At 36.5% G+C, this 19,790-nt stretch overlaps 1 protein-coding gene across 1 annotated transcript in view; it reads left to right on the forward strand.

The window, feature by feature from the left end:
- LOC149065214 (histone-lysine N-methyltransferase SETD2-like) overlaps positions 1 to 17,022 on the forward strand; it is an 83,598-nt gene extending 66,576 nt beyond the window's left edge. The window contains exon 20 of the mRNA XM_089254544.1: positions 1,519 to 17,022. Within this exon, the coding sequence (XP_089110670.1) occupies positions 1,519 to 1,674 (156 nt within the window). The 3' untranslated portion in view covers positions 1,675 to 17,022. The remainder of the gene's footprint in view (positions 1 to 1,518) is intronic.
- The last annotated feature ends 2,768 nt before the right edge of the window (positions 17,023 to 19,790 follow it).

A 19,790-nucleotide genomic window follows, 5' to 3' on the forward strand; every position in this document is an offset into this window, starting at 1 on the left:
CCGGGCGGAAAAATTTAGGGGTGGCAATTTTAAGTGGTAACAAAAAACACCGTTATAAAATTATCGAATTTTACAGTTGTAGAGGCGGTGAAATTATATTTGTCCCTGGGAGCAAAAATCCTAGTTACGGCCATGTGAATACATATTTTACAACGAGGTCGATCGTAGGATTTATTCTCTCAAATCCTCGAGTATGTATAAAACATCAATAATCATTTAAAATGATTGAAATGTCATGTTAAGAAAAATAAAAAAAAATTGATAACTTAAATCATAAGTTAGCCTACCTTCCACTCAACAGCAACTCTTGTCTTCATCTTTGGCTCAAGCTCCTTGCATAGCTGGCTGTATTTTTCGTTAGCCTAAATATATTTTCTTTTTTTTTACATTAAATGCATGTATCAAGCATTAATAGCACGGAAAAACAAGAATTTTTTGACTCGAAAATATCTTACATCCGAGCACACATCACTCAGCTATTACAGAGAAAAAAGTTGTCGTTACGAGCAAACGAGAGGGGCTTCTTTGTCATTATCGTTGTCGTTATACGAGGGAAAAAATTTTTTATTTAGGGAAAGGCGAGAGTGGAGTGCAGAAATTTCCCCTTTTTCGTTAAATAACGACAAACAGCGCGCGTAAGGAAAAAACTGGTTCTAAGGACAACAGGATTGTTCACCCCCAGGTCCCCCCCCCCTCACGATGCAAGTCTGTCATGATGACCTCTCGATCACTACAGTGGTGCAGATACGTACTGTGAACGATGCCTCAGTCTCACTATACACATCTTTGATTTCCCTAAAAATTTCACATGACCACACATTTTTAGCATTCAGATAACAAATTATGTACCTCACTTCACAAACTGCAGCATGATCATTTTTTAGACATTTTTATCACTCACCAAGACAATAAATACTGTTAGAATACTAAGCCGCTGTGGTGGTCGAGTGGTTATAGTGACGGACTCGCAATGCGAGGATCCGGGTTCGAACCCCACAGTGGTGGTCGGCTGAAGTTGGTTTTCTGTGGTTCCCAACTTCAAGGCGCGAATGCGAGCCGATTTCCCCGTTAAAAAGTTTCGCCACAGAGAGCAGCAGGCCTACAACGTTACAAATATTCAATCATTACACTTCACTCACAATTTGAAGTATAGATGGCAGCACTGAAATATCATACACAACACTAGCTACACACTCAGACTGTTAGGTGTACACACTCACTTTGTTCCAGACTCTGCCATGAAGCTAAGCTGAAAGAGATCTCGGCAATGGGATAAGTCCGGTGGCAGAGACCCTGGCGTTCATTCATTCATTGTTAGAATACTAAACGTGAAGTATACCATTAGCAGACAACTGACTGAAACCGGCCGGTTGAACTTGAGTCTGACACCTGCTGCCACCAAAATGGTGCACATGCATATATGGATATCACTTTCTTTACGACCTTTGTTTGTTGATAACAAGTTTTGAAATTTTATATACATATGAGTTTCCTGATCTATTTATCTTTTTTTTCCAGTTAACACATTTTGTGATGGCTAAAGAGATGAAGCATTGCAAAAATATTGAAGAACTCGAGTGCAGTGACAATGTAAAGAGAAAAGCCAAAGACTTTATACTGAAGTACATGTCCAAATTTGGACCAATCTATCAAGCTGAAAGTACTAGAGAATGAGTTTCTTTTTATTCCTTTCTTTTAGCAGAAGGACATTCCTTTCGCTGTGTTAAGCTGCCTAAAGTCCAATTGTGTGTATTTTTACATGCGCTGCAGTGTTGTGACTTTATACTGTCTCATCAGCCATCTGAATGAAGCACAGGGTGACAAATCATCAAGGGAACTATGTGCAATGGCATAATCCCTCCTTCTCTCCTAAATGGTCCCCCCTCCCACGTGTGAGACAGACTCTTATATCGTGTTTCATCTGCAATGGGGGAAAAAAAGTAGCATATACTCTCTCGTCTCGAATGTTTTTATTTTTAAGTTGACAATTACCAAGTCTGAGCAAGATTCAAGTTGACATGTGTAATTTTTGTCTTACCGAAGCATGAAACAAAGCACCGCTGTTGAACTGAGGAATTGGGTGAATGCAAAATTCAGTGATTATCAGTTTCTGGAGATATGCTTGTTATTGAAGCATTGTGTATAATGTTTTTATGCATATCCTAGCCATGTGAATTTTAAGAAGTTGAAATAGTACCGTAATTTCCAGTAAATAAGCTTGTGCAACGCATAGGCTGCGCCCAGGAAAATGGGGAGGGAACACACATACCACGTGTCATTCAGAAACTAGCCATTCAAATAAAATTTTATGTCCTTAATGTCAGCTTTTTAAGCAGCAGTGGCAGCCCTCTTTCCGATTGTTTGCTTCAATTTCCAGATTTTTTTTCAAAAGTAATAAATGATATGTATCACCATTACAGATATGGGTGAAAGGCAAAACGTGTGTTATCACATGGTCTTGTGAGGATCTTTTGACCAATATCAAGCCACCTCTCTTCCTTGGATTTTCTTCTTTTTTTTGTCATTTGTGAAAGTATACATGGAAGATTTCATTTGTTAGTGTTCTTGATCACTGCTTCACGTCCATCTTTATGTTATTTTGCACCCGATTAAAAAACATTTAATGAGATGAGAAAAATCTGCCTTGAGAGCACCAGTGTATAAAAGAGATTGATTGTAATGGGTCAGTTCTCTTCATTATGAAGAAATCAAGAAAAATATGATGTGTCATGCTGCATTGGAGGACTTACCAGGCTGTTTGGACTTGTTCTAATCATATCTAACCTTTCACTTGTAGCTGTGGTGGGCATCTTCAGAGGTGAAAGTATTAGAGTGCCTGATAAGGTGTCTCCTTATCAACTTTTCCATCCTTGCTTGCTGTAGCTTCTTGTGATTAGCTGGATCCCCTCGTGCTCATTCGTGATTGGCTGAGGATGGATACCAGGGCTGGACAAATCTAAAAAAACTGCATGATCGGTCAGAAGCTTACATTACATTGGCCAGCAAAATTTTTTTCAAAATTTTCCCTTTCGAGCTAATTTTTTCCTTGCATTCAAAACTATCTATTGATGAAAATATGCAGATAATATAGAAAATTAAGAGCACTGCACATTAAAAAATATTCTAAAACCATTCCTTTGATTGATGAAATCTCAAAATTTTCAACAACACTAAGACATACAGATCAATTTTGGATAGCCCCACCCCCAAGTTTTGATCAATGATGGCCACCTAGTCTAAAACTGATATTACAATTACCTTGACAAAGCAACCAATGAGCATATCTGTTACACTCAAGCGAATGCAACTACTAAGCCAAGTTTTGTAAAACAACTTTCATGAAACTTTCATAGTGCAGTCTAAGAAAATTTCCATTTCGACATTATTTTTCCCACACATTTAAAACAAATATGTTGCCATCTATTGATGAAAATAACTTACCGAAAAATATTAAAATAATGAGAAATGCATGTATAAAATTTTTTTTTGCATTTCTCATTTGTTTGAACTTTCAATTTTCCACAAGCCATTAAAGAAATTCCCTTACTTTTTGAGATTTTTTACATGCCCGTATTGGGCATGCAGTCGAAAAAAATACATGCCCGAGTGCAATTTTTACATGCCCATTGCTTATGGGTACTATTTTGTTATTGGTAAAAGTTGGCTGTCTGGTTATTTTCAGGGAGAATTTCCACATGTGAGAGGGTTGGGACCAAGCTGGGTTTATCCTCAAAATTTCTTTTTTGTTGAAGTTATTCTTATACCTAGAAGACCATGACCAAACAACCTGGTACAGAAAAAAAATGTGTATAGGAATAACTTCAACAACAGCAAAAGAGAAGAAATTTCGAAGATGTATCCAGACTGGTTCTTAATGCAGTAACACGCAGAAATTCTCTCAGAAAATAAACTGACAGTCAATTTCCACCAATCGTAAAATAGTAACTGCTGTCAGATATCAGTCAATCCAAAATGAGCATGTTGGATCCGGCTAATCGCATGAAACTACAGCAAGCCGAGACAGAAAAGTTGATATGGAGGGCACCTCATCAACACTGTAATACTTTCACTTCTGAAGATGGCTACCGCAGCTGTGAATGAAATGTTACATATGATTGGAAGACCACAGTCTAACAGCCTGGTAAGTCCTTGTTTTTAATTATACGCCGACCATGGAACAAAGCCTACACCAATGCATGTCATGCTACAGTTCATATACCCCCCCCCCCCTCCCCTTTTCAAAAATTCACTGTCCATTAAGGTTTTGGAACCTTTCAGTAATGTTACAGTGAAAGACCTGCTTTCTTTCTGTAACTCTTTAATATGTCTAAATACACAATAAAAATTGCCTTTTATCGCAAATCATCGATAATTGAGTATACCAAGTCTATCATCTAATCTCAATGGGAGCACTAAGCAAGCCTTGACTTTATTACAGGAAATTACGGTAATAATAATAATGAACTACTATAAAGGCGTGAAGTAAACGTTATACTTATTTGCCATCTGAGAAATTATGTCTTTCCGATGGATGTTTATAAAATTCATGTTTTTGTGCCTAAATTTTAAAAAAAACTCATAAAATGGTGTTTTGCATTCCTGACCCTACTCTTTTCCCGTTTCCTCATTTCATTTCAATATATATTATTCCATTGTACTTCCATTATTTTTTCTCATTGTTATACTAAAAAGCCTCGTGGGAGATTGAAATGCAAATTGCAGCCATACTGTAAATTTTAACTTTCCAACTTGAGTTCTTCTGGAATGTTCTAATATTTTGAAACAGGCGTGTATATGTTACGTAAAATGTAATATATCGGTTATTATGCATACTTGCCAATCGTCTTGATAAGTTCGATAAATTTATCACACTTTTACGGGCAAATATGCATAATACCCTAGTGTAATTGATTAATTTGATGAATATGAAAAAAAAAATTTGAAATGAGTCTCTAGTATGTGTGATGAATACAGTCAGACCACGATATAATGATACAATATGTGTATGAATTATATATACAGCAGCGTTTCTCAACTTTTCTGGACCCAAGGACAAGTAACATGTCTGAAACTATTTGACAGACCACTTGTGTCCTGTATTATGGGACATTATTTTTAGTTTTGATTTTTTTCCCTCATACATTTGTCCTGTTTTTTTGAAAATGCTTATTTGAATTTGTAATGTTTACGAGAGTCATGAATACACTGCTTTCCATAATTTATTATGATTGTTGCTATATATACAAATATTCATCCCCTGTGTATTTTTCAGGAACAATGTTTTTTTCCCCTTGGTGATTTCAACCACAATTAGGGGTTTTGCCAACTTATGGCAGTGTTTTTGAAGACATTTGGTGGGTTCCTGTATTTTACTGTATTTAAGATCCCAGTACCCCTTATTTTTCTTAATGAAAAATGGTCATCCTGTCATTTGAATGTTTTGTTTCATCAAATACATTTTTGCTTTCTGCGATTTGTATCTGTCATTTATTTCCCCACCCTTCACCCCACCCATTCTAGTAATTGGCAAATTTGTTGTAAATGCATTTTTTGGCTGCAATGAGTGATGTCTCATATTTAGATTCACAATTTCCTACGTTTTCTTTGATGAAGTATGGGGAATCTAAGTATGAATATAGAATTTTTAGGCCAGGGTTACCCAGTTTAATGAAATACTTGCCTAAAGTAACAAGGGATATTTAGAGGTGTTGCGTGTTCGATACCCAGTTCATCGTTGTCAGAAACTTTCCTGATGCACGGGGGAGGGGGGGTGATTTCAACAGAATTGCCAACATGATCATAGAAAAAGATTGCTGCGGCTCTCATACCAGGGACTTAGCGTACCAATCACTTAGTGTGCATTTAAAAAGGCTGCAGTTTGTAGTCAGCAATAAATTGTAGGTCCCAGTCTAATTAGCCGCCGTGTGCAGAAAATGACCGTGGTAGCACAAAAATGATCAAATGGTGGAATTTATATTTGAACCCATATGAATAATACTAATACCAATTAGAACAGTTGAATAATTTTTCATTCAGTCAGAATAGAATTATCAAGTCTGCCTGCGGACCACCTATGCCATCGTTGTGGACCATGGGTTGAGAAACGCTGATGTATAGTATTATCATATAATACGATTTACCATGTTTACCATTGTTGTGACGCTTGGGTATTGTGGATAATCGCAGGTAAAAGTGATAAATATAGAGAAATTTATCAAACTTAACAAAATGCTTGGTGATTATACATAATAACCAGATTTTCTTTCACATTTACTGCAACTTATATACTGTATGTCTTATGTATTAATGGCTTGCGGGAGATCTGCTTTTAACTTCTGAGAAGTTCATCGTGGAAAGGTTAAGGCAGGGGGAGGGCAGTGTTTTGTCTGTCTGATTTTTCCATGGAAATGAAGTTCCGTCAAACGGCTGTTATGGGAAGTCTAAGAATTATTCTTTTTTTTCACTTTTTTAATGGACGGGTTCGAGAAGACTGAAGACTGTTCAATTACCAGGTTTTATTGCATTTTTGAGATTAAGATAAACTGATGAGCTAGTCTTATGTTGTTATGGGTATTTTACACCGAAAGGATATACTCTCGCTAAGTAAATTTCCTTTCGTTAGTATGGTGGCTGATGAAAAAAAAAGCGAGTTTGTACATATGCTGTCATTACTGCCAACGGAAATACTCTGAATTTGTTCGAGTAGTCATTATCTTTGATGCTGGAAGAAATACACTGAAACTAAAGGGATTTTCCTTTTTTTTTCTTCGACAATCTTTGGTCACAATAATATATGTTTGTGTATACGTATGTGCATGCATGTGCGGCATTTCATGTGCATAATCTTCTGTGATGTGCTGTCAGTGATACGGATCTATTTTTTAAAAACAATGTTCTTCGTTTTTTTTTACATATATATATAAATTGATGGATTGAACGGACAATGTGAAGACCTTATTTTGTTCGTAGAGGTTTTTTCACAGATTTTTTTTTTTTTTTGCTTTGCAATATTTTATTCTAGAGCCTGTATTATTATTGTATCAGATTATTTTGCTACGTTCGTTCATGCAGTCTTTTATTTATTTTTTGTACATGAAACCGGTATGTTCTCCGAATTTGCAAGTTACATACAGTCAGTCTCAAAAGTTTAGGTGATGCATTTTTTTTTTTTAAATACAGTAAAATTAGCAGCTTTTAATGGACAGTACCCGAAAAAATTTTACATTCATAGAAAATAATATTTTCACAAAAGAACATTTAAAATATCAAAAATATAAAATACGACTGTCTCAAAAAGTTTAAAGACGATTAACATTTATAAAAATTATGGGCTTCTAATAGTTGATAGACTTTCCGTTTTTTTCTCTAATACTCTAATAATGTCAAATACACTATCCTCTGTGAATCTTATTAAATTTTATAGGATTCCAACATCAATATTGTGCCATGCTTCCTCGCTAGATCTCTTTAAGTTATCAACAGTTGAATACACACTGTTTGCCATTTGCATACACAGCTCTTGTGAATATGCCCCCATACATTCTCAATGCGGTTCAAGTCAAGACTCTTCGCTGGCCAGTCTAAAACCAAGATATTTTCACCATCAAAGACCTATTTCGTTGCTGCTGATCTGTGAGTAGATGCATTACCATGTTTAATGTTTAGTTTGGTCGGTCCTAAATCTTCTTCAACGTGAAGACATTATTTCGTTTGTATAGTGGGTTTTTTTCACTGAATTTGTTTCTGCTTTGCAATATTTTATTCTAGGGCCTTTATTATTATTGTATTGGATTAATTTGCTACGTTCGTTCATGCAGTCTTTTATTTATTTTTTGTATATTATGAAACTGGTATGTTCTCAGAATTTGCAAGTTGTATACAGTCCTTAGCAAATCATTCTGTCCAAGTTTTGATGACCCTTCAAAACAATTAAGGAAGCATAACCATTGAAAGCAAATGCTGCCCATACCATTAATTGCAGATCCACCATGCTGTCTGGTGAAAAAAGGTTCTTGATTTCTTTCTTAGATCGTGCGACTAGTAAGACGATCTGTCTGGGCCATCAAGTTCAATTTTTTTTTTCATCACTAAATATGACACTGAGCCATTTGTCTCCATAACACATATAATTCTGTGCTAATTTCAGTCCCACTTCTTTGCTGGAAATGCTTGGGTTCCCCCCCCCCACCCACCCACCGTGGGGCGAAGTGCTTGTGTTTCTTCTTTGCTTCTTGCAACAGAGCCGAAGTGTCTCATGGTTTCTCCAGTACTACTTGGTGCTTTTTTGTGGGAGGCCGTTCCCGGACCATTCTTTTATATGAATCAAGTATCCAGTTTCTCCTATTCTTCTAAGAACAGTATCTTTTGAGATTTTCACTCCAACTGCTGCTATAATTTCATGGAAGATCACTTTTTTTGCATTGAAGCCAATCTTCGATTGGTTCTGTCGTCACGTAAACTTGTGCTGCTTGGCATATTACAGTAAGGTTTCTGCTTGTGACATATTTAGCCAATACATGATAAAAACTGTTTTGACCAGTTTAAAGTAATTGCAATATCTTTTACAGCATTTAGTTTTGCTTTCAAATGAAGTAATCAAGTAATCTAGTTGTATGAAATATGTGATGACTTTGGCAATTTTTTTTTCTTTGAATGGAAACGAGACCTATAGTTTTTCACTTTTATATTATCACATTCCTGAAATATCATATATAGGCAATTGCCAAAATTTGCATACAATCGGAAGTTTGTCTAAACTTTTGAGACAGCTATTTTTCAAATTTTTTAATTTAAAAATATTCATAACCAATTTTTCTTGACAATGACTGACGTTTCAAGTGAATTTTTGCATTCTTATCACAATTTAAGGAAAAAATCAAAATTTGAAATGATATCTATAGCAAGTTAAATATCTATAGCAAGTTAAAAATCTATAGCGTCTAAACTTTTGAAACCGACTGCACATTTGCCTTGTTTTTAACATGATTGTTCATGTAACGACTGATAATCTTTGCCCGATTTTTAATTCTTCAATGTTCTGTGATGAAATCATAGAGGTGTATACTCACCCAGATGATGACTACTTCAGAGTGTGTAGACTTGTCTGTTCCCACCTCTGGTGAGAGCTTTTGTTTTATTTTCTTTACTTTTCGATGAACTGTAAAGGAGTTAATCAAATGTGAATTGAATAATTAGGAATCAAAAAATGCTGGGATTCATGAAATTCTAAAAACATTTAGGAATTAACAATGTTGCTTAGTTTTTGTTTCCCCATTTGTTCTCTTGTGCTGCTGCTTTTTTTATGCCTGACCGAGAGCTCCAACGATTGACACGTACATATATATATGTTAACAATTCTATATATAGTAGAGAATGTGGCAATGAGGAAGGAGTGATTTGGCAACTCTGAAAATAAGCAAGTTATGCAAGGGAAAACTGCATTGCTGTCATCTGGTTTACAAAACTTGTGCTCAGTCAGAAAATGGTGTGGGGTGTCATTACATTATCGAGCGTGAGGTTTTTTTTTTTCTTTTAAATATTGAAACAGCAGTGCTGTTGCTGTAGATACAAAATGCCATGTTGGCATGTAGGAAAATTTCTTCAGTGCTGCTGCTCACTGATGTTCTTGTCAATGAGAAAATGTTTCTTTAGCAAGACGGCCATGTGTCATGCCTGTCAGACTCCCACGGGCATGGTATGAAATATCCTGTAAGAATCTCTGGTCTATGTGTAAGACCAGATTAATTATATTCTGAATGATATGTCACCAGGGATGTTTTCCTGAAGAGAGGACGTGAAGATGCATGCTTTCTTCATGTTTCTCCCTAGATAATTTTTTTTAATCTTTTGTATTTTTTAAAGCGTTAATTGTACAGTAGATACACCCTTAATTAAAATCATAGATAATATTATTCTGGTATCACTTTTGCCAAGTACAGAATGAACGCATATCGTAACATGGAGGGAAATTTGTTTATGTTATCAAACAAATTTTTTTTCCCTTGTATATTTTGAAGCTAATGTTGAATCAGGCTAATTTTTCCCGCTGTAAGTTATTGTTATCAATCTAGAAGACTGTAGTAGGTCTCATGAAGGATTTCTTGAAGGGCTGCGCAAATCTATTGCTTAAAATGCCCGGGGAATGCAAAAATTCTTGCTGGGCATTTATTTTTTCAACCGCATGCCTGATGCGGGCACATAAAAAAAAATGAAAACACTTTTCGTGTTTTGATTATCGGCTGCGATGCAAGATCATTGTCATTTTACAAATCACTGCAATGTCTGTATGGTGTGTAATAAAGCAAATATGGGACTTTTATGGCATATAAATAGAGCGTGTTTAGAAAGCTTACTGGGCGTATAGTAATGTAAGTGACACATGTGAGATGAGCACGTTTATTTCAATCCTTTTCAATTGAAGGTATGTTTCAATAACTGGTTGAGAAGAAAAATTCCTGAATAAGGACTTTCTACACAGCTGTATGATAATGTTTGTTGATGGTACTTCCTAAATAATTGTTATTTAGGAGCTACCACTAGTTATTCTTATTTAATTTCCAGCTAGGACTTAGTTAGGCTGTTGCGATGGATTATATATATAGGCAATGCATTTTAATCTATTTTGTTTTTATGGCCCTTAATGTTTTGCTGGCCTGGTGTCTGGTCTTCAAAGGCCTGGTGCTGCTCTCGTCCCTCGCACCTGTCCTTTTTTCAGACACCACCAGCACGGAAAATCATAATTGACTTGACTTAGATTTTCAATTGGTGACTGCATTTATTTTTATGAGGTTCAGGATCGATAGTCCAAAAATTTATGAATTTGGTCCAAAATCTAAAAGCAATTTCTGACAAGAGGCAGTAAGACAAATAAGATTGGGAAAACCTCTGCTGGTTTTCATCATATCAACATTCACAGTAGTGATAAGTCGCATTCAAATGATGAATTGTATTAAAAACTAGCTATATAATACCCAGCGATGCCCAGGTTTTCTTCACTTACTGGGAAGATTGAAAAAGTGACAAAAATCATTATAAAGGAATAAACTATTATATACATAGGACTGGCAGCATTAAAAAAGTGACAAACCATTGCACCCCAAATCAGAATATGCCGAAATCTGTGATGTATGTTGCAAAACAATCTCATTGTTTTGCAACAATGAGATTGTTTTGCTCAACATTTTCATTCAGCTGAGAGCTCATTGCAGAACAATTCAAAACATTCTGCTTTGGAGCCCATTGTAAAGGCATATGTGTGTCTGAAACGCAATGCTAGGGAGCCACGATGACCAAAGTAAACATTTTAAAATTCATTGTTGAGGCTTAAATCATTGTTGCATAACAGTATGTGGCCTATTTCAGGCATTTGCCCAGCTCTGACAAACTTTTAAAGTAGCCTATCATTCAAGTCGGGTCCTGTTTGGTGTACATATATGCAAAATTTGGCTATAGATTTGTGTGTAGAGAACATACACAGACAGAAAATCAATTTAATGTACACATAAAATTTTGTGTGTTCACATTGTGATTTTTTAAAGAATATTTTGTACAAATAACTATCATAGGAAGCTATTTTGCACGTTCTTTCAACAATGAGAAATGATTTTTACAATTAAATAAGCAAATCCTGTAATATTAAGAAGTATTTTTGGGGCATGTATTATTTAAAGTCATGTAAATTTTTGGAGATTTGTTCAGCCCTGCTCCCTTGTTGACGAAAATTTCAGTAGTCAGTTCACAATGTCCTAATCTCCCTCATTGACAAAAATTTCCATGCTCTGTTCACTAAGAATTCAGGCCGTAATAGCCACTATGATTCCATGCAACGCTGTTTTTGCTATTTCTTTCTTATAGTGAAAGCATGTATAAAAATAAAAAAGAAAATGTCTCTTTCTTCAGTTCTTGGTCAGTTATTTTCAACTGGCAACATCTACAGTTCTTTGCCCCGACCACAAGACTTCCACGAAGGAATCTATGGAGCCTACCATACATTATGAAAAGTAACGTAATTCGTAATACACATTAGACAGTTCCTCACAATTTCTGATTAGAAAAATTGATTTTGGCTTGAGAGGGGGGGAGGGTCCTGTTTGAAAACAATTTTTAAAAAAATTTACCATTTAACATTTTCAAACGTGATGTACGAAGGAAAAACAAAATTGTCCTGTTTCCAACCTTTGTCCTCATTTTCAGGTTTCTAGAATTATTTTTTCCTTTTTTTTCACGCAGAAACATACATCTCTTCATTGGTATGAATGTTTATACCCTTTTTTTCTTTTTGTGCTAATGTAAGCCAATCTATTCGTTGAAAAGTCTTGCCACAGAGAGCAATAGGCCTACAACAGTACAAATATTCAGACACAACATTAGGTGCGCATTCAGGTTGTTAGGTACACACACTTTGTTCCAGACTGCCACAAAGCTGGAGTGGAAGACATTTCATCATTGGGGTAAGTCCGGAGGTGGAGTTCTGGCATTCAATTCATGTGCTTTTTTATCCCGCAGACATTTTTAACTAAATTTAAATAGGACAAGCCACCACTGTATGTAACCTTGCACAACCATTTCCTGACTGAACACTTATTGTCTTGTCAATGTATCAATGTAAATGGTGAAAGTTTAGTCGTCCATGTGACAGTATTGGTATTTTTCTTCCTCGCAAACCTTGCCATTTCTGCAGTTGCCGAATCATCCATGTTACTCTCCCATCCTCTATAAAAGTTCATCAAATGAAACCTGTTGGAGTTGATTTATTGTGTAAAACGGAAAGGTGTACCTGGCGGTGGCAGCAGAAGTTAACAAAGCACTTTATAATAGAGTCCTGGGTGCACCCATGTTTGAGTGAAGTCACACTATTCTAAATCACCTGAAATGTAGATTTTTTTGGGAAAAGTTGCCATTATTATTGTTCTGTTTTCACCCTGGCATGATTTTGTTGGATAATGGTGCTCATTCATATCTCTTTAGAGCATTTTTTTTAAAAATTGGGCACATGGTTTCTAAACCCTCTTATTCCTTTGTCTCCCCCCCCCCCTTCCCTGAACCTCATCCAGGAGTGAGACGCTCTCTACTTACTTAATTTACAAGAGCACAGTAGCCCAGGTCTATAAGACACTCGCCCAAAGTATCGAATGATGTTTTTAGGTGTGTCACAAGTTCTGAGACCCGGCTCATCTGCTTGTCATAAACTCTACTGATGCTGAGTACAACAGAAACGGTGACATGACCACAGATAGAAAAATATTGCTACCACAGGGAGTCCAACACCGAGGGGCTAGCACAACAATCTTTCAGTGAGTATAAAAAAAACCATACATTTGCCAGATTTTTGAGTGAATTGCTGGATTTTCATGAGAAAGTTGGCAGGTCTGCGTCTCCAACCCAGGCTACCAAAATCACCAAGACTCCTCTGAAACCAGTGGCGCAATGAATGGATTCATAACCGGATCATAATTGGATTCAAAGCCCCCTGCAATGCAAGTTTGGTTCATAGATCAAGAACCCTTGCTATAAAGCAATGTGACATTTCTTGGCATTATAAAAAGTATTTTTGAATGACAAAATCAAACTCCTTGACTCGATGACTTAGTCTGAGTGCCTTTATGTGACTCACCCCCAATGCGTGAGTTTAGCAGACTGGCAAAAATGTCCCGTCCATTAGTGTGGACTGTATCTGTCTTCTTTTCAGGAAGTTTTAATGTATGCCTTAATGCCTTCCTGAATTTTTTATGCACAACTAGCAGGGGCTTGACAAAGCAAGGAAAAAAAATTAGTCGCCAGCAAAATTTCATAAGCTTCAAGCATCGTCCCCTCCCTCCTCCCCCCTTGACAAAATCAGGTCAAAATAGTGTATTCTTTGACTTATTCTGGGACTTACCATAGGCGGAAATGGACTTGAAAGTCTGGGGGCATGATGATGTTGATATTAATTCGTATATACGTTAGGTCAGTCTGCTCCACCTTTGACACTGGACATACTTTCCTGTATCTCCGCCCATGCGGGAGCACCTTTCCATACTAGCTGGCATGCTCATGTAATTTCTGATAATTATATGCTGTCCTCAGACTTCAGTTTAGTGAAAATTAGTCCCGTCCCCAATGTCTATTTATTCGGCCACTTATCACGGTTTGTCAAGTCCTGTATACCAGTATATTCTGGCTTCTTTATAATTTGCTTTTGATCCAAAACTTTTCTTTCCAAAACTTTCCCCACATCGCGTGACAGAACTAGCATCATATGAATTACAAAAATGATCGTCCAATGCCAGTTTCTCACTTCCAATTCGAAAGATAGGTGACAGCACATAATACATGGGTTTCCCCCCAAATTCAATCTCTTTCGAAATAAAAAAACTGTAGTGAATTGTTGTGTAAAGTTTTGTTGGATTCTGCTGCCACACTATCAAATACACCTTTTTCATCTCTGTTAATAAATGCACTGGAACGAGTTTCATTGGATTGAAACCTTATACAGTCCACGCTGTTTAATGTGATCACATCAGAATTTGGGGGTTTCTGATAAGATTAACTGAATGATAACTATATCCGAAGAAACTCCAGTTTGCAGTTACTGTGATCATATATCCTGTTTGATTGAACAGGACGTATGGTAAACGGATATTGGTAAAACTGGAAAACTGATTTTATTTCCTGCATAACTAGTTGCAAAATGTTCAATCGTTCCATTTTATATTTTATTCCATTATAAAACGGCACTTCTTTCCCCTTTGAGCTAAAAATCTTCTTTTTGTTTTTCAGCCATTGTGTAGTGTTAGAATGGAGCTGTCCAATCTACAGTCGAATCCCGTTTTAACAAAAATCTCATTTCCAACGAACACTTTTCTAATCCCCCAGATAAGTTTACATAGGAGTAATACAAAAAAAAACCTGGGATTCCTAAATAAAGAAATTCCGTTTTAACTAAGTGATTTCTCAGGTCTCTTGGAGTTTGTTACAACAGGATTCAACTGTATATCATGAATTACAATATTTTTTACGATGCACCCAATGTGTTTCATAGATCCTTTTAGAAAGTCTCTCGAGAAAAAAGAATTTGAATCTGGTCAACTGAAAGTTTTTTTTTCGCATTATACATTTGTCTTCACTATAGAAAGGCCATTGCAAAAGCAGCTCCACGCGTATGTAGATTACAGTGAATACTATGTTCTGATTATGGCATCAAGTACAGAAATGTTTGTCAACAAGGCAGGGAGGAGAGAACGCTTCGTAGCCTCCTATATAGTCTTGCAGCCTGATAACGATAACTTACAGGGAAAAAATATAAGTTTGACTAAACCTTAGCTTCAAAATGCTTTAAAAAAAACTTTCAAAGAAAAAATTAATTGATAACATTATCCGAAGTCCTGATAAGTAGGAAACAATTTTTTACCCCATGTTATGATATTGGTCCGTTTTGTTCTTTGCAAAAGTGATAACAAGAATACCCAAATGATAACGTTATCCATGATTTTAATAAACGGCATCGACTGTGCTATTATACTACTATGTTTAAAAAGTTCTGAGTATGGAAGAATGAATGCATATAGAGCCTGTTTATTTGGTGTTTCTTTCAAAGTAATTACCCTTTGCAATTATGCGTTTTTGCCATTGTTTATACAAACATGTAAATGCGGATTGTGCAAGTGGTTTTTGTCACATCCTCCAGTGCCTCCATCGTTACTCGCTACACTTCAGAACCTGAGAATTGTTACCCCCTTTCTTTATCCAAGGAAAAAAGAAAGTTCACATTTGGGCATGAGATCAGGGGAATATGCTGGTGGTGAAAGTATCAGAATGTGATATTTTGACAGGTAATCTGACACCAGGAGGGACCTGTGAGCTGGCACATTGTCGTGATGGAGCATCCACAACTTGGTCTTCCAAAGATCTTGTTGCTTGCATCTCACCTGATCATGCAGATGTCCCTCCTGGTGTCATATTACCTGTAAAAACATCACTTTCTCTAATACTTCCGCAACCAGCTTATTTAACTTTTTCAGGTTTTTTTTTCGGATAAAGAATTTTCTTAAGGAGCAACGTTTCTCAGGTTCCGGAGAAGTGCAGCAACAAAGGCACTGGAGGATGCGACAAAGAAAGGTTTAATCCACAATATCCTCCATCATTGTATGAACAGTGACAAAAATGCATAATTGCACAGGACAGTTATTTCGAAGGAAGTACCAAATAAATGGGTTCTATCTGTATTCATTCTTCCATAATAAAATAAGCCTCTGAACTTTATTGAACATAGTAGTATATTTGAAGTCTTCACCACTGTGTGTGTGTGTGGTCTGATCTTATCTCTTCGTTTGTTCACTGGAGTCCAGTTTTGATCCTTAATTTTCATGTCCGTCATCAGCAGAATCCAGTATGATCGGAATACTAAAATCACATTCAGGTCAGAAGAAAAGACTTAATTAATCACTGCAGACATTCCACATTGTTTTTCTCCACAATTTTTTAAAAATCGAATGTCATTCTTGTGAATTGGAAATCAGTTTTATGTAATGGTGGTGATAATAGTGTAACAACTAATTGGAATCGAAGCTGTGTTTGCATTTTTTTTTCGAGACAATAGAGAGAGGATGGCAGCTTTTCACACGACGCAGCGTCGAGGTGATTGTAATATTCATTTTGTATAAAAAAAAATAAATTGAACTGCACCATATTTCGTATTTGGCAGGAAGGAAAAAAATATTTTTGTAATAGCGTGTCTCATCTCAACTAGTTTGTTCATTATAATAATGAAATTATATATATATTTTTTTTGTGTTGATCGATTTGCACGTTTTTACGCCCAAACTTTTTGCTTTTTTTAAAAATATATGTTACGTGTTGAAGTTTTTCTTGGAAAATGTGAGCATGTGTTTTTTTCTCTGTCTCTTTCTTTTTTTTCAATAACTTTAGTCTGGAAAATTTTGAATACACCAATGAGATTGTCGTTTCAATTTCTTTTTTCTTGTGTCTGCATAATTTTGTATTTCAAAATAATGTTGCGCCATTAAAAAAGCGATTGATTTTTTAAAAAAGAAATCAAAGTTTTGTGGATGATTTTTCTCAAAAGTTTGTTTAAGTTGAGCAAAATAGTCAAAGATGATTCTAACTAGGGTGTATGCTTCCTGTGAATCCTGCACCTGAAATGTAACTGGGAATTTCCCCTCGGAATCTGGTCTCATTTCCTGGAAGAAGAATAAGGTTGAACTCAAGATCATATTTCTGTTCTGAATTCTCGACATGCCTAAGAAATTTTTATCACTAGAAACTGCAATCAACAAATTTTTAATCAAATTAATTGTATTAATAGATACATTTTTAAATTAATTATTTACACTCGGAAAGTTTACTCTTTAGGCAGCATTGACGAGATGTCTCTTTAATTTCTTCCCCTCTTATTTTGGTTTAGACGAGCCCAGATAGTTTGTGAAGTTGATTTCTCAATAAAACACTTTCCCTACTCTTCCCCCTCAGTTTGCATCTGCTGAAAATCGGAAGAAAGCCTACTCCATCAAATAAGATATAAATGGAATAGCTTACCCGCAGGGGGTAGTAAATTCGAACACAATTGATATGTTTAAAAAGAAATGCGATAAACATGATGGGATAAATCAAGAAGTTATCCATGCTTTAGAATAAGACAACCATAAATACATTTTATGGGCATTGTATAATATTTCATCATATATATATATATATATATATATATATATTGTTTTTAATTGGGTTGCTGTATTTTCAGAAATATGACATTCATATTGTTTTTTTAATGAGCAAACTTTTTTTTCTGTTACCTCGTTGGGCATTTTGCCTGTTGTGGCCTTTGTGTTTGCATATGGCATTTTGAAGGGCCCATGGCGATAAACCTGATTTTTGTTCAGTTTCAAAGAAATGAAAGAAAGCCCTTCCTCTGTGTGTGTGTGTGTGTGTGTGTGTGTGTGTGTCGCACTTCACTTCTGAAATATAGATGGCAATGCTGAAAAACCAGACCTAACACTAGATACGCACTCAGAATGTTAAGTATGCACACTTACACCTCCGGCACAACTCACTAGGTAGTAATTGCCCAAGGCGATAGACCTGAGTTGTGCTCGGTTTGAGGGAAAACCCCTTCCATTCTGCCGCTGTGGTGGTCATAATGACGGACTCGCATCACGAGGTCTCGGGTTTGAACCCCACCGGTATTATAATGGTTGACGGCTGAAGTTGGGTTTTCTGTGGTTCCCAACTTTGAGGCATGAATGCTAGCCGATCTCCTCGTTAAAAAGTATCGCCACAGCGAGCAACAGGCGTACAAACAGTACAAATATTCAATCATTACACTTCAATCACTTCTTAAATACAGATGGCAGCACTGAAAAATCAGACACAACACTCGATACGCACAACACTACATACGCACTCAGACTTAGATACGCACACTTACACTTCCAGCACAACTCACTAGGTAGTAGGGTTACGAGATCCGAAGGCTGAGAAAGGAGGACGCTGCGCACGCAGCGTTAATGACGTCACTTATTCCAACTTTCCCAATAAATGGTGAGCAATAATTTCCCCAACTATAAAACAGAACCGCTAAAAAAAAAACGCAGAAACTGAAAAAATTCTGGGAATTTCGACGGCTATGTGTGAAAACGTGTGGGGAAAAAACACTCGTATCAATGAAGAAATTTATGTTTCGAAGTGGGAAAAAAAATTTACTTATGGCATATATATACTATATTCTTTTTTAATGGCATCTTACTCGGTGCGCGAAAAACGAGGAAAACCTTTCGATAGTTTGTGGACACTTGAAAACATTCCCTTCTATTGATAAGTGCCCTACAGAGCCACTTCAGTGATCTCTACGAGGATCCAAGTGATCTGGAATTTTTCTCGGGCCGCTGAAGTGCTCTGGAATTTTTCTCGGGCCACTGAAGTGCTCTGAACCCGTGCCACGCATCACTCAAGTGATTCGTAATTATGTCGCGGATCACTTAAATTATCTGAGAATGTGCCGCTCGTAACGTGAGTGATGTAGAACCACACTGGGGGCCACTTAAATGCTCTAAAACTACGTCCCATGTCACTCAAGAGATCTTTAAATGTGTCTCGGATCGCTTAAGTGTTCTGGAACTGTGTCCCGGGTCATTTAAATGATCTGAAAATGTGCCACGGGCCGCTTAAATGCTCTGGAATTGTACCATGGGACACTTAAACGATCTGTAAAAATGTGCCACTTAGTTCATTTTTACAAAATTGGGTTCGAGGAGGACAGGCTGCATCAGATAACGCCCAGGACCATGTTTGCCATAAAGGCCAGGCTTAGAGGGTGGGTCGCAATGAATTTATTAAAGAGAAATTTTGAGTTCATAGCCTTCAAATAACATTAAATTTTTGATCGTCGATATGGGGGAAGCATTGGGCCCCCTTCCGACGTCTGCCCCCGTGTACGTCTCTGATCCCACCAATATGCGTTTGGATTTAGAGGGGCATAGCTGATGGCGAAATTTTGCTGACAACGGACGGGAGGGGGGGGGTCAAAAATGGCTAAAAATTTTCTTACTTCATACTTGAACGGCCCTTTATCGGTTCACGCGGTGCAGAAAAACTTGCTTTTAGAAAAATTCGGCTTAATGAAGAACAAAAATTCATGTTGACTGTGTGTTGAAAATAAGTGGAAAAACAAGATTTTTTTACTAAAAAGTCGGAATGATTAAAAGCTAACCATATTTTGTTGCAAAAATTTTCTTGAAAAAAAAAAGGGATAAAAGCCAATTATATATCGCCAAAAATGATGCCGAAAGTAAGCAAAGTTT

The sequence above is a fragment of the Pholcus phalangioides genome, unplaced genomic scaffold, assembly GCF_987345545.1.
Source record: "Pholcus phalangioides strain wild (caught in Gottingen) unplaced genomic scaffold, Ppha-v1.0 ptg000041l_1, whole genome shotgun sequence".
NCBI classification, from domain to species: Eukaryota; Metazoa; Arthropoda; class Arachnida; order Araneae; family Pholcidae; genus Pholcus; species Pholcus phalangioides.